The sequence below is a fragment of the Pleurodeles waltl genome, chromosome 7, assembly GCF_031143425.1.
Source record: "Pleurodeles waltl isolate 20211129_DDA chromosome 7, aPleWal1.hap1.20221129, whole genome shotgun sequence".
NCBI lineage: Eukaryota > Metazoa > Chordata > Amphibia > Caudata > Salamandridae > Pleurodeles > Pleurodeles waltl.
Window position 1 is genome coordinate 481,179,982 of NC_090446.1, and position 25,637 is coordinate 481,205,618.

At 46.2% G+C, this 25,637-nt stretch overlaps 1 protein-coding gene across 1 annotated transcript in view; it reads left to right on the forward strand.

Moving 5' to 3' along the window:
• SEZ6L2 (seizure related 6 homolog like 2) overlaps positions 1-13,215 on the forward strand; it is a 217,059-nt gene extending 203,844 nt beyond the window's left edge. Inside the window, exons 16-18 of the mRNA XM_069244112.1 lie at positions 1,845-1,962; positions 2,640-2,742; positions 4,831-13,215. Of these exons, the coding sequence (XP_069100213.1) occupies positions 1,845-1,962; positions 2,640-2,742; positions 4,831-4,860 (251 nt within the window). The 3' untranslated portion in view covers positions 4,861-13,215. The remainder of the gene's footprint in view (positions 1-1,844; positions 1,963-2,639; positions 2,743-4,830) is intronic.
• Positions 13,216-25,637: the final 12,422 nt, after the last annotated feature.

Consider the following 25,637-nt stretch of genomic DNA (forward strand, 5'->3'; position numbering starts at 1 on the left):
TTTCGGTTTCTTCGTGTGTGGTAGGGGTCCATGTGGATAGTGTGGTGGGGGGTCTTGGGTGGGGGTTGAGCTGGGTGAGTGGGGTATGTGTGGTGGGTGTGTGTGATATGAAGCTGTTGTAGATGTCCAGGATTTTGTGGAGGAAGTAGTTGGAAAGGGTATCACATAGGGGCTGTGTGTGTGTGTGGGGTCTATGTTGCTGGCTTTGGGTTTGGCAAGTTCATTGATGATGGTGAAGAGTTCTTTGCTGTTTGGTAGTTGTTGTCAAGGCGTGTCTTGTAGTGATCTCTTTTGGCGGTGCGCATGAGTTGGTGATGGGTGCGAATGGTGGTTTTGAGGGTGGAGAAGTTGGTTGAGGAGGGTCTAGTCTCCATATTTTCTCAGATTGGCAGCATTTGCGCTTGGAGCCTTGGAGTTCAGGGGTGAACCATGGGGCGTTCTTGATGTTGCGGGTGGTGCTGTGTTTTCTGAGGGGTGCTAGTGTGTATGCGCAGGTAGTGATCCATTTGGAGAGGTTGTGTGCTCCTGCGTTGGGGTCGTTGGTATGGGGGGGGGGAGTTTGTGGGCCAGTTGGGAGTTTAGTCGTTCTGTGGGGATCTTGTCCCACATGCGGTAGGGTGTGGTGTGTTGATGGCAGTGTGTGGGGGGTTTGGTGAAGGAGAAGTGGACGCAGCAGAGGAGTTCGGTGGTGTGGGTGTAGGCTATATGTTGGCTTGAGGTGAAAATTGCGTCCAGCGTGTGTCCTGCTGAGTGGGTGGGTGCGGTGACCAGTTGTTTGAATCCAAGGTTGTTGAGGTTGTCTATGAGGGAGGTGGTGTTGTGGTCGTGTGGGTTTTCTAAGTGAAAGTTGAAATCACCGAGGATGATGTAGTCTGTGGAGGTGAGGGCGTACGGGCTGATGCTGTCGGCGATGGTGTCGCAGAAGGCGGGGCGTGGTCCGGGTGGTCTGTAGATTAGTGTACCTCTGAGGGTGGAGTTGCTGTTGTTGTGGATGAGGAAGTGCATGTGTTCAGTGTTGCCTATAGTGTCTTGGGAGCTGGTGGTGACTTTGATGGTGTCTCTGTGTAGGATGGCGATGCCCCCGCCTGGCCTGTTGAGGCGGTCTTTGCGTTGGAGTTTGTATCCCTTGGGGGTGGCTGTGGCTATGTCGGGTTGTGAGGAGGGGTTGGTCCAGGTTTCCATGAGGAAGGCGATGTCAGGTGAGTGTGAAGTGATGAGGTCCCAGAGTTCTATGGCATGTTTGTGAAGGGAGCGGATGTTGAGGAGCAGGCAGTTCAGGCTGTTGTGGTGGGTGGCGTTGGTGTGGTGCGTGAGGGTGTTGTTGATGGGTGTGTTCTGGTTGTGGGCTGGTGTGCTACGGGGTTGGTTGGTGGGGCAGGGTGGGTGAGTCTTGTTTGGGGGTGTTGTGTTCGTTGAAGGTGGGGTCGCTATGGTTGGTGTGTTGTGTGAGGGATGATGAGCAGGAGAAGTGGCAGGTGTAGCAGGTGAAGGGGCCATGAGTGTGTGTGGGGCTAGATGTGGTGCATGTGGTTTATGTGGTACATAAACAAAGGGGATTTGCATACATAAATCGTAGATTTAATTAGTAAATTTGACATGCTATGGAATATCAAATGTCATATACAGGAGCTTCATTGACCTCTACACTTTCTTACAGGTTAAAGCCATTAGTCTTCAATCCTAATGTCATGTTGAAAGAGTAAACTTTGTAATTTGTAACACATAACTCTGATTTGTGAGATTTCAAGTTATAAATGTATTGAATAATAATATAAATGATTTTCAATCATTGTATTGTGAATATCAAAGTGTTTAACCTTATTTCTTTTTTTTCTGCCTTGTAGTCACTCAGACCACAGACCCCTCCCATCAGATGGAAGGAGGAAACATTGCCTTGGCGATCTTCCTTCCAATCGTGCTGGTGATCCTCCTAATTGGTGGGATTTATGTCTACTATACAAAGTGAGTGGTGCACATGAGTGGGGTTTAAAATGGGGCATGTATCTCAGTTACAAGACCAATGTCCAGGCCGCCGACAGGGATAATAAAGTTGTTTTTAAACTTAATAAGATTCCTAGAGTTAAAAAAATGTTTTACATTACTTTTAAGAAAGAAATCATACATTACAAATTACTGATAACTTTGGTTGGAAAGTTTTGATAGAAATGTGTGCTATTACAAAAAGTAATGTCTAATAAAATGTCAATTTTCCCTTCTTTTGTTTCTTTATATCCATTCCTTTCCTTTCCCTTCCTTCTTCCTGCCACTCTTCTCACTTTCTTCCTTTCTCTCTCCTCACTCCTTTCCTTCGTCGCATCCTCTCTTCACTTCCTTCTCATTCTCCCTTCAATTATCTCCTTCTTTCCTGCCTTCTTTTCTCCTGTATATTTTTCCTTTCCTTCATTTCGATCCATCTTACTTTATTTGTCCCCTTCCTACCTTCTTTTACATTCAATTTCCATTCTTCCCTCCTTTCATATTTTTTACCTTTGCTTCTGTGTTTTCTTCCTGCCATTCCCCTTTACTGCTTTACTATTCTTTTCATTTGCTCCACCACCTCCTTTCTTTTGCCTCCACCTTCTTTTTCTGTTTTTAATCTCCACTTTTCTACACACTTCAAAACTCCATTCCTACCCCAGGTTCCAAGGAAAGTCAATCTTTGGGTTCTCCTTCTCGAACTCCCACTCCTACAGCCCCATCACAGTTGAGTCGGATTTCAACAACCCCCTCTACGAGGCTGGGGTAAGTGTGCACCGGTGCCACATCTCTAACAGAATAGAGTATTGGTCTATTTTGTAAAAGACCCATAATACCACCGAAGACCAGCACAATCAAGGGGGGGCTATCTTGTTAATGGGACCAGCCCCAGGCTTGCCTTTGTGATTGACAGGAGGCCAAATAACCCCGTGGTGGCCCAGAAAGAGGCAGCAGCCTTAGTTGAGCATTTACCCAAAGTGTGCCATGGTGACACAGATCTTAGAAATTTACGTGGGTTTGAGCAAGGATATACTGTTTAGCCACTTTCCTTGACGTGCGTGCATAACCTCTGATTCTACATTTACACGAGAGTTAAAATACCCGCTGAATTAGAAGTGGTGGTTAGTAATCCTATGTCTGAGGATGCTTCTGTTTGTGCTCTGTCTTGCTAATACCAAATTGGTCATCAATAGTCAATGCCTATTTGCCAGTATCTAAGGGCCATATATTGAAAGCTTTTGGTCTGATGAGTGACTTCAACTAGCATGTACCTTCATCAGCTTTGATGCTGAAGAGGAGCCTATGCTTGCTGAAGAGGAGCCTATGCTTCCCAGCACGTAACCCTCTGTACAATACGCTGTTAAATTTAAGTTGGCCTTAGTGGGCTATAAAACTCTGCATGGAATAGGTTCTATGCCTGTGCATTCTGGTTTTTACACCTGGGTATAGACTTAGATCTTCATTGAAGAGAAATAAAACATTAGAATGAAATCTATTCAGATTTGCATTCTATGTCACATAACACTTAAATAAGAGTTGGCTGGAAACACTATTGACTTTAAACATTTAAGTTGAGGAGCTGCTCATATCTCTGCCCTTTCCTGGTTTTCTTCTCCTATAGGATTTGCAGGAGTGCATCATGTCCATCCCTTGTGCCACAATAACTATCTTTTCCATTTGGCTTCCCCACAACATTTGTATCACCTCCTTTTTTAGATGTCTCATAGCGTTGTACAATATACCAAAATTCTCCTCTAAAACTAAGGGGCATATTTATACTCTGTTTGCGCCGAATGTGCGTCAAAATTTTTGACGCACAATCGGCGCAAACCCTGCCCCATATTTATACTTTGACGTCCGACGCAGCGGGCGTCAAAGTTCCACCATGTGCGCCATTTTTTGGAAGGGGGAACCAGCCTTGCGTTAATTATATGCAAGGTAGGCATTCCCTTCCAAAAAATGACTTTAAGGCCTGTGCCCCATATTTATACTGTGACGTCATTTTGACGCACAGGAGGGGGCAGGCCTTAAAAAACTACGCCCAGCCTGATGGGCGCCGTTTTTTAACGCCTGGGTCAGGGCAGGTGTTAAGGGACCTGTGGGCTCGGAAGGTACCCTCCCATGCCCCAAGGGACACCCCCTGCCACCCTTGCCCACCCCAGGAGGCCACCCAAGGATGCAGGGACACATCCCAGGGAAAGAAAGGTAAGTTCAGGTAGGTATTTTTTTTCGTTTTATTTTTTGTGGCATAGGGGGGCCTGATTTGTGCCCCCCTACATGCCACTATGCCCAATGACCATGCCCAGGGGACATGAGTCCCCTGGGCATGGCCATTGGGCAAGGGGGCATGACTCCTGTCTTTGCTAAGACAGGAGTCATTTCAATGGGGGTTGGGCGTTGAACAAAATGGTGCAAATCAGGTTAAGGCCAAAATTTTGCCTCAGACCTGACTTGCCCCATTTTTTGACGCCCAATCTCCATTTTCCCCTACGCCGGCGCTGCCTGGTGTGAGTCATTTTTTTTTACGCACACCAGTCCGCAGCGCCGGCTAACGTCATTCAATAAATACGGCGCCCGCATGGTGCTTTGGAATGGCGTTAGCCGGCGGTAAAAAAATTTACGCACAACTGCGTTGGCGCAGTTGTGCGTCAAAAAGTATAAATATGTATAAAAAAGTATAAATATGGGCCTAAGGATTTTTAAATCATTACATTAAATACTGGAATAAATATATCCAAAACTGTCCATTAATTACTTGATGTAGGATGTGGGAGCTTGCAAACATTTTAGAGTTTACATTTTAAGCTATGTAGTTTCCAGATCTCTTTCATCCCCTGTTTTCTTCTCCTGCAGGACACGAGGGAGTACGAAGTTTCTATCTGAAACAGCCATTACCGGAGGAATGAGCAGAGGAAATAAAAGAGAAAATAAGAAAAAAAGACAAATCAAACAAAGGGGAGGGAGGGCGGGGGTAGGGCGGGAGGAACCATTTTTAATCCCATCATGTTCCCCAGTGGCCATCTTTTACTGTTGCCCGTTGCCTTTGCCCCTTGCCATTGCTTCCTGCTGCTCTTAACTGCTGCCTCTGACGCAACACCATTGCCTTTTCGCCACAGTCATGTGACTTTTCACCACTTGTAAATAATGTCAGTTGTGCCAAATCCCCATTGCACTTTTTTTCTCACTCGTCACTGCAAGTTGGTCACCAAGGAGAGTGTGGTCAGTAGCCAGGGTGGGGTTGTAGGGGAGTTGGTGACTAGTGAGGGGGATGTCGAGATTCTACGGGCAAAGAACTACAGTTTTTCAGCTGCTAATTTAGAACTGTATTGAACCAAGCTTTGATTGGGCTTTGTACAGTGTCATCCATATTGGCTTAGGTTCAGGTAACTATAATATCCTACCAGTATTTTACAGTATTTTACAAGTGATGTTTAACTAATAGATGTACGATAATCCCTTCAATATGAGAGCATTGGTCGAGTCTAGCTTGGGCCACTGTGCATTGGCGCTACAGCTTTGTCCACTGCCCATGTTGTGTTGCTAAAAATACAACTAACAGCCAGCATGCACTGACATCACACTTACCATGAAGATGCTCATCGAGCTATGGTAGTCTAACACCCACATCCAAAGCACCATCATCTCTGGCCCTTACTGTTTTGTTATTATTGTAGAACCACACTTCCACTTCAAAGGGAGGAAGGTGGCTTTTGGAACAGACATGCAGATCTCATTGTGCCCTGCCATCTGTTAGTTAACAGCCAAGCTGTCGATGCCAAATCCTCTGTGCCACCTACTGATTAGGGACAGCAAATGTCATGCTCTTTTTACATACACAAATTACACGTGATCATATATACATGGGCCATAATTTGAATGTCACTTCTGTCACCATTGGTGTCAATTTCCGTTGCTGTTATGGATCCCGTATATGCTCACTTCCCACAGTTCTGACCTGAGCAATCAGGGGGCATCAAACTTGGAAACCCTTTCACTGAGCGAATGGAGCATCCCTCCTCGCTTTTCTTGCACCACTCCCTCCCTTTTGCACCCGGGCCCTCCTCTGCACAGTGCTTTTCTCCATCACAAGCTACACACTGCAGTGCTGTTTTTGAATATGCACATATTGTATGTTTATTATTCACCTATAATTCTTCAGAAGGTAAATATTTTTTCAGTGGAAATGATGGGAAGGTTAAAGTGATAGTCTGGGGTCAAACAAAGTTTAATTGCATCTACATTTTCTATTAAGAGCGTGTGTGGGTAAAATTGGTCCGGTATTGGGTACTTTAGGTTGGCCTACCCAGCCCCCTCCTGATCTCTGGGGGGCTCATGTTTTGAGGTACTTCTGGTATGATTTCCCAAACAGAAAATACACATTGTGTCTTTCGGTGACTAAACTAAATAAGACAAGGACTGTTATTTGGTCACGAGTGTGTGACGGGGGAGAATCGTTTCCTCCTTGCCCACTTGGGCAGGTAGACAGCCCTCACTTCTGAGGCATGGGGGGGACAAGGTACAGGAAAAGAGAGGGGCATCTAGACTTTAGTCAGTCATCAATCTTTATTTCGGTTCACATGGAACCATAAAAGAAAACATTACAAAGGCAAATAAAAACAATCAATGTAAAGTGTCCAAGACAGAGAAGAATCAAAGAAAACTCCCAGGTAGGAAAAAACAGAAACACGACTGAAAGTATTGCCTTTAATGTAGCAGGTCCTTGTCCTGGTGGTAAGTGGGCCTATGACCATGACATGTGACTTCGAAAAGTTCATGCTTAAGTCAAGATTTTCTATTAATTCTATTAATCGGTTAAGGAGAACCTCTAAACCCAGTGCAGTGCGTAAAATAAGAATAGCATCATCTGCATATAGCAGAATTGGGGCCTGTCGAGTACCGATTTGGGACATGTCCCTGCCAACTTCAATCAGCGACTTTTCCAAGCTATTGACATATAATGTAAACAGAAATGGGGTCAAAATGCAGCCTTCAAATAATCTGAGGCTCGTGGAGCGCAGAAGGCAATCTAAGTAGAAAGAGACCTGTTTTTGCAAAGTTAATTATTTTTTTCCGGAACACGTTTCGTACATGTGTTATATTTATTAACAGGGAACGTGCAGAGCCTTATTGTTGCTAGGTAACATGATATGCTGATTTATTACCATGTATTTATTTATTCATTTTGTAAATAATTATTTAATATTTATCCTTAATTTAAGAGCCTAGTTTGTGTTCGCAGAAATACAAAGAAATGGTGTCACCAGAAAGGGTATGTCCATCCACTTTGGACGGTCCCCATGACTAGGCAGGTGTGAGCCCTGATGCAGTTGCGCTCTTGGCATAAGAAGGCTGCAATGTTCGGCAAAGGAACCGTGGCCATCACACTTACTTCTGCTGAGTGATAAAAATAACTCGTTATGCTAAATTATACAATGTTGTTCGCTTTGCATTTTATCATCGTCTGCTTTCAGTGTTCTTGTCAAATTTAGTGCTGTATGTAGGTTTTTGAATCCAAAAATCAAGCCTTATTGCTCCATCGGCTTTCCCAGTAGGGACAGCAGGATCTGCATTATTTTGTCCGCCCTCTCGCTGGTTCATCTCACTGCCTTGAAGAAGAGAGAGACAGGCCCAGCCGCGAGTTCACCCCAGGGATTCTGGGAAGGGAGGAAGGGCCTCGCTCTGGCGTTATTAGAGACGGCCAAGAGGACCGTGACAGGAAGAGGTGGTACGCAGGGCTCCACGTGCCATGGCCCCCTTTTGTAGTTTCATGGGTCATGGGTCGCTAAAATGAATGTAGTATCTTTTTCATTCAGGGGATATCTACTACATGTGACGTGAGACATTCCAACAATCTGAGCAAGGACGTGTGTTGATGTATATCAGAAACGGGCACACAGCGCATGGCCAATTGTTTGTATTACTTGTGAAGCGCTACGCGTGCCATCAGTGGCTTTTTGGCACGGAGACTCGTGCAACAAAATACGTTTTAATCAGTGTAGGAACCCCAAAACTTTCACTAGAAAGTCTTGTAAAATATAAAATGTTCAGATCCTTTCTGTGAGGCAGATGATTTTTAATTTACATCAGCTTCAATGAAAGATTGTTACGAAGTTTACGACCGAGAAAATGAGGACAACACCCTGTATAACGCCTCTGTTCTCCTGTTTGCAGAGTAAAGGATGAATTGAAAATGAAGACCCAGGTCCCATTCCTGAGTGCTCCTGCTCTGCAGGGAGGTGGGGGCAGAGCTTAATTTGCGCTGGTGGCTGTGAGCGGTGGGTACCAGCACTCATTATTGGGGCCAGAACTTATATTTCTTCAAATGTTACCCTACAGCTCAAGAGAGGAAGCAAGGAAAGGTAGAAAGGAGGAGGGAGAGAACAATAGGAAGACAGTGATAAAGGCCGAAAACATGGCTAACAAAGAGTCTGCAAGAGTGATAAGGAGGGAATAATTGTAAGGTGGTGGAAGAAAGAGACATGGGGAGGAATCAGGACATCCTTGTTATTTGGCATCCCTGGCATGTAGCGGAGCAGACAGAAAACTCTGGGACCACGAATGAACAAATTAAGCACTGAAGGGCCTCAGTGCTGCGTCTCAACAGCGGACGATTTGGAATTGCCTATTTTAATGCTCTTGTTCCAGCCTTTGCAGTGCAGTGGTGGCTTCCAGTGACGATGAAGAATAACGAGGCAGTGCACCTTCCTCCAGTTGCAACGAGCCTGTTTGCTGGTGCAGCGCGCCTGTTTTTTCAGGTACACTGCTCCATTGTCTGTTTGCAGCTGTAATAATCCCACCCCCCTCAGCTCAAGGAGCAGAGGTGGTGCTTCTTTCCGGGTCGGCTGACATGCTTTCAAATTCTTTTTCTTCATTTTGGACACAAAGGCAACTGCTGCCCATAATATCCCCATTAATGGATGAGAGAGATACAGCACCACCCACTGGCAGCGATTTCTGTGTGAAAAAGGCTGTGTTTATTGAAATAGGTGCACATAATATTATCCTAGGCATTCGGTCAAATAAAACGAATGCCTCACTATATCAAATGTCACTTATGTTTCCTTACCTCACCCCTAAATGTCTCGCAAAGTAACCCAACCCTGTAACTATTTACATCCTACCATACTGAGCTGCGGAAATTGTTTCCTTTAACTTCTGCTATCCGAGACTAACTTTGCCTTGTCCAGGTGTGAGCCAGTTCACCCACACCCGCCCCCTTTCAACCTGGTTCACCAACGGCAACAATAATACAATTAGCTAAAACCATGCAAACTTCTCGGCCAACCACCAACTGCACCAGTCTCTAGTGACAGTGACACAGCATATTGCCCCCTGCACACCTGTTCCAGTATAAAGCACCCCCTCAAGTACACGTATCCAAATGTCAATGGATTTTCCCTGAAATGTACACAAAATGGGATGGGTGGATGGGACAAAACAATCCCTACGCCAGCTACCTTGGCAGCCACCAGGTCACAAACCTAAAATAGTGGCATATAGCCCAAAAAAGTGAAACCCAATGGCCTAAGCTCCACCCCCTACCACAACAGCTCAAGCACCTAGTGGACAGTCGCCCTGACTGCACCACCTCCCCAATCATCCCAGGGAGCATACATCCCCGGGGGCGGCTTTTCACTTGAAGAAAAGGAGTTTTAAAGCTTGCCGGCAGTGTTACCAAAAGTGTAAGTAAGGAACCTATGTCAGTCTTGTCCATACATGACAGCCTGGTCTCCCTTGGGTGTGGCAGCTCGGAGCTAAAGTAGTGGCAGTTGTTAATTTGTGCTGACTGTGACACACACGATTGCCAAGCCCCATTGCTCATGCAAAGAACAGCGCAGAGCTGCCTGTGAAAATGCAGTGCAGGGTGACCTCGGAATATATACACAGTGCTGCAGACATCAAAAATGCTGTTGGGCCTTTAAACAATTGTTTGTGACTGTAAACAAAATCAGGTCCCAAGGTGGAGGTAGGGGCTTAGGTAGTTTGTAAGACTAGCTGACTAATTTCCATAAAATCATTTGTGTACATAGCAAAAAGACTTGCACTGAAACCTTTATTTAATAGTAGGCCTCTGCTGGCGCCCGGTTCATGGTAGTCCTTTTGTAATTGCTGGATCGTCCAGACCGCAAGATTTTAGACTTGGTGCTATTTCGCTGCTACACCGGCAGGCAGTCTTAAGTAAAGAGTGTTGCTGTTGCGTGTAGAGAAGGCCACCATGGTAGCGTGGAACTTGTCTGAGAGGTTCATAAAGCCCTTCCTTAGCGGCGCAGAATATGCAAGCAGCAACTTGCTGCAGTGTTAATGTGTGCATTGAGAGAGAAGCCCAGGTGACTTCCAAGACAACTCCCAAGTGACTCCCATCTTTGCCAGTCTCTGGATCAGAACCGAACGGTCCCCTCTAATACATGCGTCAGAGAGAGGCAACAGGATGACTCAAGCTGGTTTCCACTTTATCCAGCAGAGTTCATACATTGGATACTGACATTCTCAGAGCAATTTCAATGCCTCTATCAGGGTATAATGTCTAATGCAGAGAATCCAAAGTCTTGGTTTCCTCAAGAAAAGTCAGAAAGTTGTTTGTTCAATATTTGCCTAGAATGCTACCCAAAGCAGGATGAAGAGGAATAGGGTGAACGATGTTGACAAACCCAAGGTTACTATATGCTTGTTCAGTGGAAGAAACATCTTATCTATCCATATTTATTCACGGCGCAGCCCATAAGTGGGTTCAGGTGGATTTTTAGCTCCGTGACCCCATCTGCGATGGGTGAGATGTAACATTTCAAAATAGTCACTGGACACAGGTCATCCAGAGATTCTGATTTAATGCCTGTAGTAGCAGTAATATACTTAAGTTCCACCTTGGAGGATAGTATGAAAAATGAGAAAAACAAACATACTTAGATAAAAGAGGAGCTTTGAAAGGGTTTTGAAGCAATATCATGTCTGCATAAATGCTGTGCACCTTATTTGTAAAGAAATGTTAGATTATCCATCACAGGGGTTATTTGATGAGCTAACAATACTTGATGGATAGCTGGAATGAAGGAAACTCTCTGGACCTGAGAGGAGCTCCCAAAACAGTTTTCAGCACCAATAGGAAGATACAAAATTCGGTTCTTCATATTTTAAAAAAACAACAGTATATTTTATACAGAGTTATGTGTTATCACCCAGCGGTACAACTTTGCCCACAGTAACAGTTGCATAGCTACTGCATACATGAGCAGATTAATTCAACTAGTTTTGCTTTTTACTGTCAGGTGGTAAGAACCTCTGGTAGTAATCCCATAATTTATTCAGACAGAATGAGGCCTCATTTATAACATTAAATGAGAAATATCAAATTCAAGGAATAAATACATGTTTTACAAATATTTAATTTTAATATGTGTATTTGCCAAGGCAGGCTAGTTTAGCAAAAGGAACATGGTTCAGCTGTTTGTTCCCACTTCAGATATGGACATTGGCATCTACTGTACCATCTCAACTGGGCAAAGTAAGCCACTTCTACCCCATGTGGTGGGCGGACCTCCAGACAGCATAATACCATGATTACGTACCATACCCCTCATTAATACTTATCCTTCTCTTCCTCGCACCCAGACATTATGGCTTTCCCATCCACCACTGACGTTTTGGCCTTCTCTGCTGGCTTGGGTAATTCACGTGGATGCCAGAAGTGTCTGTCATTTTTATGGCACGTAGTCTGAGTTGGTGGGGCATGTATTCGTAGTCTTTTCTTTGGACCTCTGCTGTCTCGTAGGTGGGGCAAACTCAAAAGTAATGACTTGGACGAAGAAAAGGAATGTTGAGGTAAAATACCATTACACCATCTATCCACCACAAATATTCCTGTCCCCTTTCCCCCTCTCACTCCGTCTCAAGATTCTGCCTTTTTATGCCAAACACAGTGCCATAAATTACCACCTAGTGCCAGAAAGTGGCTGTGCCATTTCCAGAGTGGTGGGATGGTGCAAGTTCTCCTCCTTTATGGATCTATGAGGCCCACAGAGAGGCTCCTGGTCAATAGGAGAAAGGTGTTCATTCCTACAGCGTTTGAGGATGGGAAAGAGCCAGAATATGGGTAATGAAACATAAGTTAAAAGCTTCCTTGGATGAAAACATTGTTAGGGCACAGAGATCCGGCACGTAACTGCGGATGCTTTGCATGCCTTATATGGAAATAGTGGGCATGATTTACTGGGGATAACATGGCAGTGTGTTGCTGCTTGAGCCTTAGAAGGATGGGAGAAACTGTTCCGCTGCTTGAATTACAGATCTAACTTCGGTCTATATGCCGCCTCAGAAGACCTGTGTCCCCCCCACAAAGGAAGCATTTTGCAACACAACACAAGTTCCATGGTCATTTGAGGGAGGAAATGTCAGGGGGAGCACCAATAGGCAAGCCTTATATATCCGTGGCTACCAAAGCAAATGTTGGAAAAATGCTACCCCAGTTTTATTTTCTCAGTAAAGGGTGGGTGGGCATTGGCAAGCACCTGTTCTAGGGTGGATCCACAGGCTGTCCCGCAAAACTCAAGCTTTCACAGAATTCTCTATCTCTCATTGTGGATAACCAGAACTGGATACATTTTTGGGGTCGCCAAGAGAATTCCCAGCCAGCTGCAGGCTCTGAAAGGGCTGACACCGAGTCATATAAGCCACTCCTGGATATGACAGCCTCAAGAGACCAAAGACAGGGATCACTGGTGTCATCAAATTTAGAAGACGTCATCATTTCAGAGATCAAACAAGGTGATGATGGTAATGGGGGTCTAAACTTGAGCAGGGGCAGGTTTCAGTGGTGCTGTTTCATTTTTTTCTAAACAAAAGAGAAAACAAAATGGCTAGAAAAGTACGTCAGCCAAAAGGACATGATGAATTATGAAAACAGGAACCAGAGGATCTGAGGGCCAAAAACAGCTACAGGGCCCACTTTTGAGTAATTTTATACACGTGCACTAATACACATTGCTTTATTCTGAGTGGCAACGGGATTGTTTCTGTGACTTAATACGCTCCTCCTTCACCTGTTGTTTGCTCCACCCTGTGTGCGTATGTCGAGGGATGGACGAAAACTCACTGGAATATTCTATTTGTTAAGGTGACATTTGAATGGAAAGTACTGGGGTGGAGGATAGAGAGGCTCTGATGCTTTTGGGGTGGGGAGGGAGGATGAGGAAATGCAGTTAAGTTGGACCTCACAAATAAAAAAAATATAAAATTGAATTGAAATGAGTCTTTGATTACTTCACAGTGCAGCTGTCCATACCACATAACTGGGAAGCCAGTGCACATGCTATTGACTTCTTTGTGATGCATGTACCATGCTGACATTTTGCCTCACTATGCCAGTATTTTCAACTTTCCATGTCAAACAATAATTCTGTCTGAATGATTGCTCTACAGTCTCTCTCTTGTGGGTATTTCATGCTTGAGATGTATCCTGGATGGTTGTAAGACACACCATGATGGTTGTCCTATGTCAATATTTACAGCACTAACTTTGAATCATCTCTAGCAACCACCATGTTGCAGTTCGGTACCAAGTTAACAGTAGTACAGGACCTACATAGGCCTCTCCCTCTCAGTGGTGGCGGTGTAGGCTACTATTTGATTTGCTGGCGTCCAGGAGGTAGGTGACTCCTGATCCATGCTTTTCATAAGGTACCTGACTAATGTCAAGTGCAGAGATCCAGAATTCTGCGGTCAGGATGTAATAGTGTGGGAGCATTATACAGATTGACAACAAATGTTACCACTAGCAGTGGGCTTCCTCTTCTGTAGATGTTCTGCAGTGGAATCTATTAAGGTGCAGGAGTGCCTAGTTTCTTTAAGGAAAAGTACAGCATGTTAGGTTTGTGGGGAGTGGTGGACCATGAGAAGAAAGACACATGCCCTACCAAACCCACCCAATGCCAGTCACCCCACTGTACCTTTACCTACAGAGCACTCTGAAGTCACAGTTTTCAGTGGAGCAGTCCAAGGCAGTGTGTGGCTTTCAGATTGGGAACATGCACAATCATTCACTTCTCTATTGCACATTTAGTGTGAAATGCAAAGTAGAATGGAACATTGGACAGGTGGCCACAGAAACGGGGCATAATGGGGCATGTGGCTTCTTGAGGCCGTATCGCACCATGTGCGGGGATGGGAGCTTGCAAGTATTGACCCTTCCTCAAACCTACAAGAGCAAATGAGCACAGATTGGTAGCTGCTTTGTAATCATGAGTGATAATGCCACTGGGCCAGAGACCGATAATATCTCTGCCGCTTTGGTATTCCCCCTTGGGAACCCGCAGGAAAGAAGTTCATCTGGACCAAGAGTACAGGAAAATGGTCCAGAACTGGAAGTTCCTGTTGAGAAAGATGTCCTGAAATCTCTTTTGAACTCTGGCTCCAGGAGTTCAGTAAAACACTATGGTGGTATTTACAAGTGTACACATTGTTCTTTATTTTTCTGAGCTTCTAATTGCATTGGGGTGCATGCATGCATTGTATTGGACTCTATACTGGCTCTTCAAACTCCTAGTGAAGCAGCAAAAGGCTGTGTTTCACACCAGGTTCATGAGAAGCCTTTTTAGAGGACCTGATTGAAAAGGTTTTAGCTGTCGTTTGGTCTGTGTATGAAACATGGATGTGGTGCTTGACCTTTGGAGACGTGCTCTAGGCATGGTGCTGTAGAAGAGTGTGAGATTAGATGAAGTCATGCATACAAATACCTACTATCTTCATTAGCCGTGGTTTGTATCATTCATGTATGAACTGAAAAGTTTTAAGACTTTCCGAACGCTTGTCAATTTTCGTTCTTTCAGAAATCAAATTCCAGATTTTAGCCGCCCAGCCTGAAAAAGAGCTCTCTAACAATTTGTGGAGGAAGGGATGGTTAAGAGTGAGCTTAGTCCGGAATGCAGTATTCTGATTGGCCAAAAGATGTGGAAATGATGTTGAAGAAGTGATCCAGTGCACTGGATAACTCAATGTGTGATGTGCACCTCTTTAAAGGTGATAAGTGTAGCCATTGGCAGCTGATGTAGAGATTAGATCGCTGGTAAGATGTGATTTGGGCATTCAAATAAAAGAGTTGTCTGACATCTGCATTTTCTGCAGCCCTCAAAACAAGCAGAGAGGGGAATTAACTTAAAATCCTTTAGCATAATCAGACTTTCATGGTCTGTACTATTTGAGGGAAGAGAAAGAAATATACAACACTGCGATTGAGGAAAAAAGTTATTTTGGTAATTTAATTTACTTATGTTATCAGGGAGAGCCTTCAGTTCAGTCCCTAGTCATTCCTATATTTCTTATGTGTGTTGAGGTCTTTGTGGGTATACCTAGTTCTTGAGCCAGATGCTAGAGGAGTGATACTTAGTCTATTTCCAGGATATCCCATGTTTGATGTGTTTAGTTTGAGATGGTTGGGTGGCATCCACCGCTCATAGGCACAGGTCGATGACAAAGCGGTATGATGGGTTTCAAATGCCAGAAAAATGCACGTTTTCAGGCTAGTTGTTGAAGTTGTAGTTGGAGGAGATGCTGAGGCCTGGAAGAGTCTGGGGAACACATTGAGGAAAAGTAGGATGATGGTGGAGCCTTGATGGGCACTGCTAGTGGAGAAGAGTGAGATAAAGCAGAAGGAAGGAAGTGGTACGAGAAAGGAGACTATGTTGTACAGTACAGTGGTACATACTCCTTTGTTGTCTGTTCTCTCTAGCAATGTAGGCTAATGAACAGTATGAAACGTGTAGAGGTCTGGTTGCAGGAGTGCTACTAGTCCATTGAGTCAACAGTCGGTTTGATGTTGTTCCATGTGGCACTCACGGCTCATGCAGTAATAAGGACGGAGTCCAGTATGCTGGTCCAAAAGAAGATTGTTTCCTTTAAAAAATGGCAATATGTTGCTGGAATTGTAACAAAGCAGTGCCACCTTGTAGCAGAGGTGAACATGTGTGTATCAGTTCATTAAGAATAAGGGTGCACATGGAACTTACTTGAATGTAACCAATATCATATAGCATGTCTTCAATTAATAAAAGTTATAGTTATCAATACTGAATCAAAAGCAATTCCTACATTACTTGATACCAAAGTCTTTGTTGGGATGGGAATGTCACCTGCATGGTGTACAGCTGTGGTCCTATGGCCTTAGTGCCCAACTGTGAGGATCTGGTATCCTGTTTTCTTTTTTCTTTTGGCCCCAGCCAATTTAGAATGTGTGCAAAGAGCTAAGCCTGTCTTTTGACATGAGAGTGGCCCTGGACCTGTCCTGAACCTGGAAGGGTGTGCAAATCATGCCCTGTTTTGTTAGAGGGTGGACTATGGTCTATGTCATGGGATTAGTATGTAACATGGTGGAGGCAATGTCCTGTGTTTTGTGAATCTAGTTGGGATTGGATCTTTTTGTCTGTGTCATTTGAGTGGTGGCATTCTTACCCACTCGTGAAGTTTCAGTGCTACATGCCAACCCAGTTCCAAGCGCTAGAATGCCTGTGCATGTTATTGTGTATGTCTTGTGTGAGCTGCATGGTGCACCAAACTATGCCTCAGTAATGGAGGGCTGTGGGTTCCATTTGGAAGCCTCTGACCTTTTCCTGTGTGCAAGACAGAGGTGAGGTTGTTTTCCATATAGTGGAACTGTACAGTATTGCTGACGTTTCTGAAGCCTGCTGGAGGAGGCCAAGGCACTGCAGCGAGGAAAGAGGAGATAGGCTTCCCTTCAGAAGTTTGTTCATGTCCTTCTGCTGCAGGAGCTGCTGCTGAGTTTTCCTGAGCTCTGCCATTTGGTAGAAGGTGCAGGGGAAAGGTGAGACTGCAGTCTCTATTGTCCAGAGTGTAAAGAGCCCTTTGAGAGAAGCCAGTGTTTTGTCTCTCTTCGTGATAGCTATTAACACCTTAGCTGCTGGGCCTCCCCCCTAGTGCTGAGCCCTTTATGGGCTATTTGGGGTAGTTTGCGCTTAGGCCGACATAACTTTTTGTCCACAAAAGCTATGCACGCCAAATTTGCGTCCTTATTTTCCAACATCCTAGGGATTCTAAAGGTACCCAGAGTTTGTGGGTTCCCTTGAAGGAGACCAGGAAATTAGATAAAATACAGCAAACATTTCATTAAAAAAAAAAAAAAACAATGGGGAAAAGGGCTGCCAAAGAAGGCTTGTGTTTTTTCCCCTGAAAATGGCATCAACAAAGGGTTTGTGGTGCTAAAATCACTTTCTTCCCAGCTTTCAGGAACAGGCAGACTTGAATCAGAAAAACAAATTTTCCAACACAATTTTGGCATTTTACTGGGACATATCCCATTTTTACAATTTTTTCTGCTTTCAGCCTCCTTCTAGTTAGTGACAGGAATGGGTGTGAAACCAATGCTGGATCCCGGAAGGCTAAACATTTCCAAAAAGTAGACAAAAGTCTGAATGCAGCAAGGGGTCATTTGTGTAGATCCTACAGGGTTTTTCTACAGAAAATGACAGCTGAAATAAAATAATATTGAAATTGAGCTAAAAAGACAGCCTTTTTTACTAATGTTTTACTCTGTAACTTTTTCCTGTGATGTCAGATTTTTTAAAGCAATATACAGTTACATCTGCTGGACTCTTCTAGTTGCCGGGATATATAGGGCTTGTAGGTTCATTAAGATCCCTAGGTACCAGAGCCAATAAATGAGCTGCACCTTGCAATGGGTTTTCATTCTATACCGGGTGTACAGCAATTCATTTGCTGAAATATAAAGAGTGAAAAATAGATATCAAGAAAACCTTTGTATTTCCAAAATGGGCACAGGATAAGGTGTGGAGAAGCAGTGGTTATTTGCCCATCTCTGAATTCCGGGGTGCCCATATTAGCATGTGAATTACAGGGCATTTCTCAAATAGACGTCTTTTTTAGCATCAGAAGGATGAAAGAACACGTCAACCAAGCTGGGATTTTAACCAGTAAGAGGTGCATTGACTCCAGCTGTTTCATCAGAAAAAATACTGTGCTTCAAATTCCCACTGAAATATGTAAAGTGAAGTGACCTAATAAAGAGTGCTGAGAATACCTCATTGTTGTTGTACAAGAGCACATTAAAATCAAGATAGAGTTGTATTGTGAGTGCTTTTTTTATGTCTTAGTGCCAAGATTCCAGTGCACACTTCAAGTCAAGCTAGAGGTGCATACCGAGAGAATTGTGAATGTCCTTTACTGGGCAAGTTAGGATAGGGGTCCATTCCAATAGCTCTACTGGTATCTCATTTGTGGCACAGTATTGCTTAGCAGGTCAGACTAGAGGTTTCATATTGAGAGCTCCGTGGGTGTCTTGACACTGGGACAGACATGCAGGTTGCATGTCAGGTTAGTCAGCAGAATAGTCGAGACGTTTAAAAAAACATTGAGTATGTTGAAAAACATTTTGTTACATTGTATTGTGCTGCAAGCTGCTGTGTTCATTGTGCTCTGCATTAGATGCATCATTTTCTGCAGTAGCACAGTAGAAAGAAATTGAACTTTAGAACAGCTGACCTGTGAAAAGGTGAGCAAGTGAGTCACATCACTTATGTAGCACACTCTTACTGCTCTTACTGTGTGGACTAGGGGACTCTGGGTGACTTTTGGTCTGAATTCATTTAATAGCCAGGATGCGGTCTGTATCCCAAAGATGCAGAAGATCTAGGACCATATTTATACTATTGTAGCGCCGCATTTGCATCATTTTTTGACGCAACAGCAGTGCAAATTTCAAAACAATTATGGGCCATATTTATACTTTTTGACGCAAAACTGCGCCGGCGCAGTTTTGCGTAACAAATAATACCGCCGACTAACTCCATTTTGGTGCACCGTGCGGCCGTCAAATTTTTACTTTGACGCACGGAGGCGCAAACCACAGGTGGGAGTCATTTATTTTGACGCACACCACAGCGTCACGTCGTAAAGCAACATGACGTTAACGCATCGGAAATGACTGTGGCTCGATTTACGACCCCGCAAACCGGATATGCTGCGTTTTTTGACGCAATAGCGTCAAAAAACCCTGCGAACACTGCCATTTCACCAGAGGAGAGCCAAAATGGATCCCAGATGCCACAACAGACCCCAGGAAGATGACAACAGACCAGGAACCAGCCAGGAGGACCCACACAAGGACCAGGACACTTATAAGAAGAAAAGAAAGTGTCGCTTCAGTGCAGAGAAGCAGGAAATTCTGGTTAAAGGGGTGACGGAACATCAGCACCAACTGTTTGTCACCTCAAAATTGCCAATTAGTAGGAGAGAGGCTATATGGCAACAAATTGTTGACAAGATCAACAGTGTGGCAGAAGTACGCAGAACAGTCATCGAGTGCAAGAAATGCTGGCATGACTGCAAGCGCAGGACCAAGGAAAAGATGGCCAGGAACAGGAAGGCAGCACTGTAGACTAGAGGTGGGAGTCCAGCACACCAGGAGGCCCTTGACGACATGGAGGAGATGGAGGCAGCCGTCATCCCTGTGGAGATCCTCACAGGGATTCAAGGACAGGACAGCGCAGACTACGAGGAGACAACACACATGCAGGGTAAGTCGCATGGGGAATTGAAATGCACTAATGTCAACTGCAACCGGGGAGGGGGAATACCTACTACACATTGCATGTAAGTCATCATATACATGGAGTGGCATGGGTAAAGGGGCACAGCATGGGGTCATGGCCTGCACAGACAGAAGCTGGGGCACACCATTACACTACACCAACAAAAGTCCCAAGGGGGCATGCTCCCATGCCAACGATGGAGCAAAGGGAAAGCCACGCCAGGAGGGAAGGGCACAACGTCAAACTGACATCCCGGCACACGTCAGCCACCATACCCCCCAAATTAACTAAGGCCCTATCAACAACCTCTAGTCATACCGACAACTGGGATGTAACTGCGTCAACAGTTGCCACTACCACCTCCGCTCTGTGTGCAGCTCAAGTAGCCAATGGCAGTAACCTCCCCATGGATCATACACACCTAAATTAGAGGGTTGAGGATGACAACTTCAACAATCCCCTGAAAAAAGACAAAGGCCCCAGTACTGTCAAATGTCAAGGCCCATAGCTGTTGCAAACATCAGCCAATGTACACAACAATAGGAGCTACACAGCAATAAGGACATACCCATGCTGCATATGTCAAATCAAATCAAATCATTAACATTTATAAAGCGCGCTACTCACCTGTGCAGGTCTCAAGGTGCTAGGGGGAAGGGGTTACTGCTGCTCGAAGAGCCAGGTCTTGAGGAGTCTCCGGAATATGGAGTGGTCCTGGGTGGTCCTGAGGATGGTGGGGAGGGTGTTCCAAGTCTTGGCCGCCAGGTAGGAGAAGGACCTCCCACCCGCTGTGGAGCGGCGGATGCGGGGGACGGCGGCGAGAGCGAGGCTGGTGGAGCGGAGAAGACAGGTGGGGGCGTAGAAGCTGAGGCGGTGGTTGAGGTATTCTGGTCCCTTGTTGTGGAGGGCTTTGTGTGCGTGGGTGAGAAGTCGGAAGGTGATCCTTTTGCTGACGGGAAGCCAATGCAGGTGTCTCAGGTGGGCGGAGATGTGGCTGTTGCGGGGTATGTCGAGGATGAGGCGGGCGGAGGCGTTTTGAATTCGTTGCAGACGGAGCATGCGGAGGGTGAGGAAGCAGGAGGAGGACACGGCGTTGACTTGTTTGGTCATGGTGAGGAGAGGGTCCAAGATGAAGCCGAGGTTGCGAGCGTGGTCTGAGGGGGTTGGTGCGGTGCCAAGGGCCGTGGGCCACCAGGAGTCATCCCAGGCGGTTGGGGTGTTGCCGAGCATGAGGACTTCCGTTTTGTCTGAGTTCAGTTTCAGAAGGCTGAGTCTCATCCAATCTGCGACGTCCTTCATACCATCTTGCAGGTTGGTCTTTGCGCTGGTGGGGTCCTTGGTGAGGGAGAGTATAAGTTGAGTGTCGTCGGCGTAAGAGGTGATGATGCTGTGCTTGCGTACGATGTCGGCGAGGGGGCTCATGTAGACATTGAAGAGTGTCGGGCTGAGCGAGGAGCCTTGAGGCACGCCGCAGATGATTTCGGTGGGGTCTTTGCGAAAAGGTGGGAGGTAGACTCTTTGAGAGCGGTTGGAGAGAAAGGAGGCGATCCAGTCCAGGGCCTGGCCTTGGATCCCGGTGGAGCGGAGGCGGGTTATTAGGGTGAGGTGACAGACGGTGTTGAAGGCAGCCGAGAGGTCGAGGAGGATGAGTGCGACTGTTTCACCGTTGTCCATCATGGTTCTGATGTCGTCTGTGACTGAGATGAGGGTGGTTTCAGTGCTGTGGTTGGCTCGGAATCCGGATTGTGAGGGGTTGAGAAGGTTGTTGTCTTCAAGGAAGTTGGTAAGTTGCTTGTTGACGGTCTTCTCTATGACTTTGGCAGGGAAGGGGAGGAGCGAGATGGGGCGGAAGTTCTTCAGGTCGCTTGGGTCAGCCGTAGGTTTCTTCAGTAGGGCGTTGACTTCAGCGTGTTTCCAGCTTTCGGGGAAGGTAGCAGACGAAAACGAGGAGTTGATGATGGTCTGGAGGTGCGGGGCGATGATGTCGTCGGCTTTATTGAAGATGAAGTGTGGGCAGGGGTCCGAGGGGGCACCGGAGTGAATTGAGTTCATGGTGGTTTTGGTTTCTTCTATGTTGATGTGGGTCCAGGCGTTGAGGGTGATGGCTGGGGGTGTGGGTTCAGTGTTGGTCGGCTGGGTCTGGTGTCCGAAGCTGTCGTGTAGGCGGTAATCTCACAATGGAAGAAGGTGGCGAGGGAGTTGCACAGGTCTTGTGAGGGCGTGATGGCGTTGGCGTTGGGGTTGGAGAACTCTTTTACGATGCTGAAGAGTTCTCTGCTGTTGTGGCTGTTTTTGTCCAGTCTGTCTGTGAAGAAATTCCTTTTGGCTGCTCGGATCAGGTGGTGGTGTTCGCGGGTAACTTTCTTGAGGGCGTCTTCAGGGTCCATCCTGTGCCTGGGTCACAATGTAACATCCCAAATGTCATACTGCTCAGACAACAGCATTGAGGGGGGACACATGTAACTGGTCACTGACATACACCTGCACAGTCAGATGAGGAAATAGGACACTGATACGATTATCAGGGCAATCCAATGTACCACACATTCCCAACATCAGCTGTACACATTACCAGTGCCAACATCCATATCATGCCCTTACATTGTTATGCATAAGATATGCTACATGTCAACTACATTTAAGTGGATGTGAAAGATCAGAGACTGGGGCAGGTCCAGATTGTTAAGTGTGCTGCCAGTGCCATCAGAACACCCACAGCCAGTGAAAGGTCTCACCATGAGAATGGATGTAGACGGAGGGTTGAGTAGGACAAGAAGGTGGCAATTCACTATTTGGCCAAAAACAACACCTAGAAGAGATGATGCCAACAAGTCTGATAACTTAATAACATACATGTGACATGCAGGTGGGCCATAGGCCTGGGAGAATGCCCATCTGAAAGACTGGAGCAATAAACACGAAACAAGATCATGTGAAATCATCACAAGGCAGGCATGTCACATCACTAATGCTACAACACAGACACACTAATTGTACCCTGTCTCATTGCAGAGGAAGATGGATCTCCTGCGGATATGCCTGTCCCAGATTACCCTGATGACATGGATGACGAGCTGATAAACATTTCTCAGGAGACCATCCAAAAGGTCCTTGAAAGCCTCCAGACCCCACCTTCAGTCACAAGGAGGAGCACAGAACAAGCAGCCATCGCAGAGGATCCACCCACCACCCCAATTGTAAGACCTGCCAGCTCCAATACAGCTGAGGACTCAGACGACACAGGCACCAGCTTTGAGAGAACTGTAGTTGGGGTACAGCAGGAGCTGGCCAAGGAGGTGTGTAGGAAAGTACCATCTTGCCTGGCATGTTACCCCCATTTTTCACTGTATATATGTTGTTTTAGTTGTATGTGTCACTGGGACCCTGCCAGCCAGGGCCCCAGTGCTCATAAGTGTGCCTGAATGTGTTACCTGTGTAGTGACTAACTCTCTCACTGAGGCTCTGCTAACCAGAACCTCAGTGGTTATGCTCTCTCATTTCTTTCCAAATTGTCACTAACAGGCTAGTGACCAATTTTACGAATTTACATTGGCTTACTGGAACACCCTTATAATTCCCTAGTATATGGTACTGAGGTACCCAGGGTATTGGGGTTCCAGGAGATCCCTATGGGCTGCAGCATTTCTTTTGCCACCCATAGGGAGCTCTGACAATTCTTACACAGGCCTGCCACTGCAGCCTGAGTGAAATAACGTCCACATTATTTCACAGCCATTTTACACTGCACTTAAGTAACTTATAAGTCACCTATATGTCTAACCTTTACCTGGTAAAGGTTGGGTGCTAAGTTACTTAGTGTGAGGGCACCCTGGCACTAGCCAAGGTGCCCCCACATTGTTCAGGGCCAATTCCCCGGACTTTGTGAGTGCGGGGACACCATTACACGCGTGCACTACATATAGGTCACTACTTATATGTAGCTTCACAATGGTAACTCCGAATATGGCCATGTAACATGTCTATGATCATGGAATTGCCCCCTCTATGCCATCCTGGCATAGTTGGCACAATCCCATGATCCCAGTGGTCTGTAGCACAGACCCTGGTACTGCCAAACTGCCTTTTCAGGGGTTTCACTGCAGCTGCTGCTGCTGCCAACCCCTCAGACAGGCTTCTGCCCTCCTGGGGTCCAGCCAGGCCTGGCCCAGGATGGCAGAACAAGGGACTTCCTCTGAGAGAGGGTGTTACACCCTCTCCCTTTGGAAAATGGTGTGAAGGCAGGGGAGGAGTAGCCTCCCCCAGCCTCTGGAAATGCTTTCATGGGCACATTTGGTGCCCATTTCTGCATAAGCCAGCCTACACCGGTTCAGGGACCCCTTAGCCCTGCTCTGGAGCGAAACTGGACAAAGGAAAGGGGAGTGACCACTCCCCTGACCTGTACCTCCCCTGGGAGGTGCCCAGAGCTCCTCCAGTGTGCTCCAGACCTCTGCCATCTTGGAAACAGAGGTGCTGCTGGCACACTGGACTGCTCTGAGTGGCCAGTGCCATCAGGTGACGTCAGAGACTCCTCCTAACAGGCTCCTTCAGGTGTTGCTAGCCTATCCTCTCTCCTAGGTAGCCAAACCCTCTTTTCTGGCTATTTAGGGTCTCTGTCTCTTGGGATTCCTTAGATAACGAATGCAAGAGCTCATCCGAGTTCCTCTGCATCTCTTCACCTTCTGCCAAGGAATCGACTGCTGACCGCGCTGGAAGCCTGCAAAACTGCAACATAGTAGCAAAGACGACTACTGCAACTCTGTAACGCTGATCCTGCCGCCTTCTCGACTGTTTTCCTGGTGGTGCATGCTGTGGGGGTAGTCTGCCTCCTCTCTGCACTAGAAGCTCCGAAGAAATCTCCCGTGGGTCGACGGAATCGTCCCCCTGCAACCGCAGGCACCAAAGAACTGCATCACCGGTCCCCTGGGTCTCCTCTCAGCATGACGAGCGAGGTCCCTTGAATCCAGCAACTCTGTCCAAGTGACTCCCACAGTCCAGTGACTCTTCAGTCCAAGTTTGGTGGAGGTAAGTCCTTGCCTCCCCACGCCAGACTGCATTGCTGGGAACCGCGACTTCTGCAGCTACTCCGGCCTCCGTGCACTTCCTGCAGAAATCCTTTGTGCACAGTCCAGCCTGGGTCCACGGCACTCTAACCTGCATTGCACGACCTCCTAAGTTGTTCTCCGGCGACGTGGGACTCCTTTGTGCGACTTCGGGTGAGCACCATTTCACGCATCCTCGTAGTGCCTGTTTCTGGCACTTCTGCGGGTGCTGCCTGCTGCTGAGAGGCCTCCTTGTCTTGCTCGATGCCCCCTCTGTCTCCTGACGCAATTGGCGACATCCTGGTCCCTTCTGGGCCACAGCAGCATCCAAAAACCCTTACCGTACAATTTGCAGCTAGCAAGGCTTGTTGGCGATCTTTCGGCGGGAAAACACTTCTGCACGACTCTCCACGGCGTGTGGGATCCGTCCTCCAAAGGGGAAGTCTCTAGCCCTTGTCGTTCCTGCAGAAACCTAAGCTTCTACTGTCCAGTAGCAGCTTCTTTGCACCCACAGCTGGCATTTCCTGGGCATCTGCCTATCTCCGACTTGCTTGTGACTTTTGGACTTGGTCCCCTTGTTCCACAGGTACCCTCGACTGGAAATCCATCGTTGTTGCATTGCTGGTTTGTGTCTTTCCTGCAGAATTCCCCTATCACGACTTCTATGTCCTTTGGGGAACTTTAGTGCACTTTGCACTCACTTTTCAGGGTCTTGGGGTGGGCTATTTTTCTAACCCTTACTATTTTCTAATAGTCCCAGCGACCCTCTACAAGGTCACATAGGTTTGGGGTCCATTCGTGGTTCGCATTCCACTTTTGGAGTGTATGGTTTGTGTTGCCCCTATTCCCATGTGTCCCCATTGCATCCTATTGTAACTATACATTGTTTGCACTGTTTTATAATACTATTACTGCATATTTTGGTATTGTGTATATATATCTTGTGTATATTTGCTATCCTCATACTGAGGGTACACTCTGAGATACTTTGGCATATTGTCATGAAAATAAAGTACCTTTATTTTTAGTATAACTGTGTATTGTGTTTTCTTATGATATTGTGCATATGACA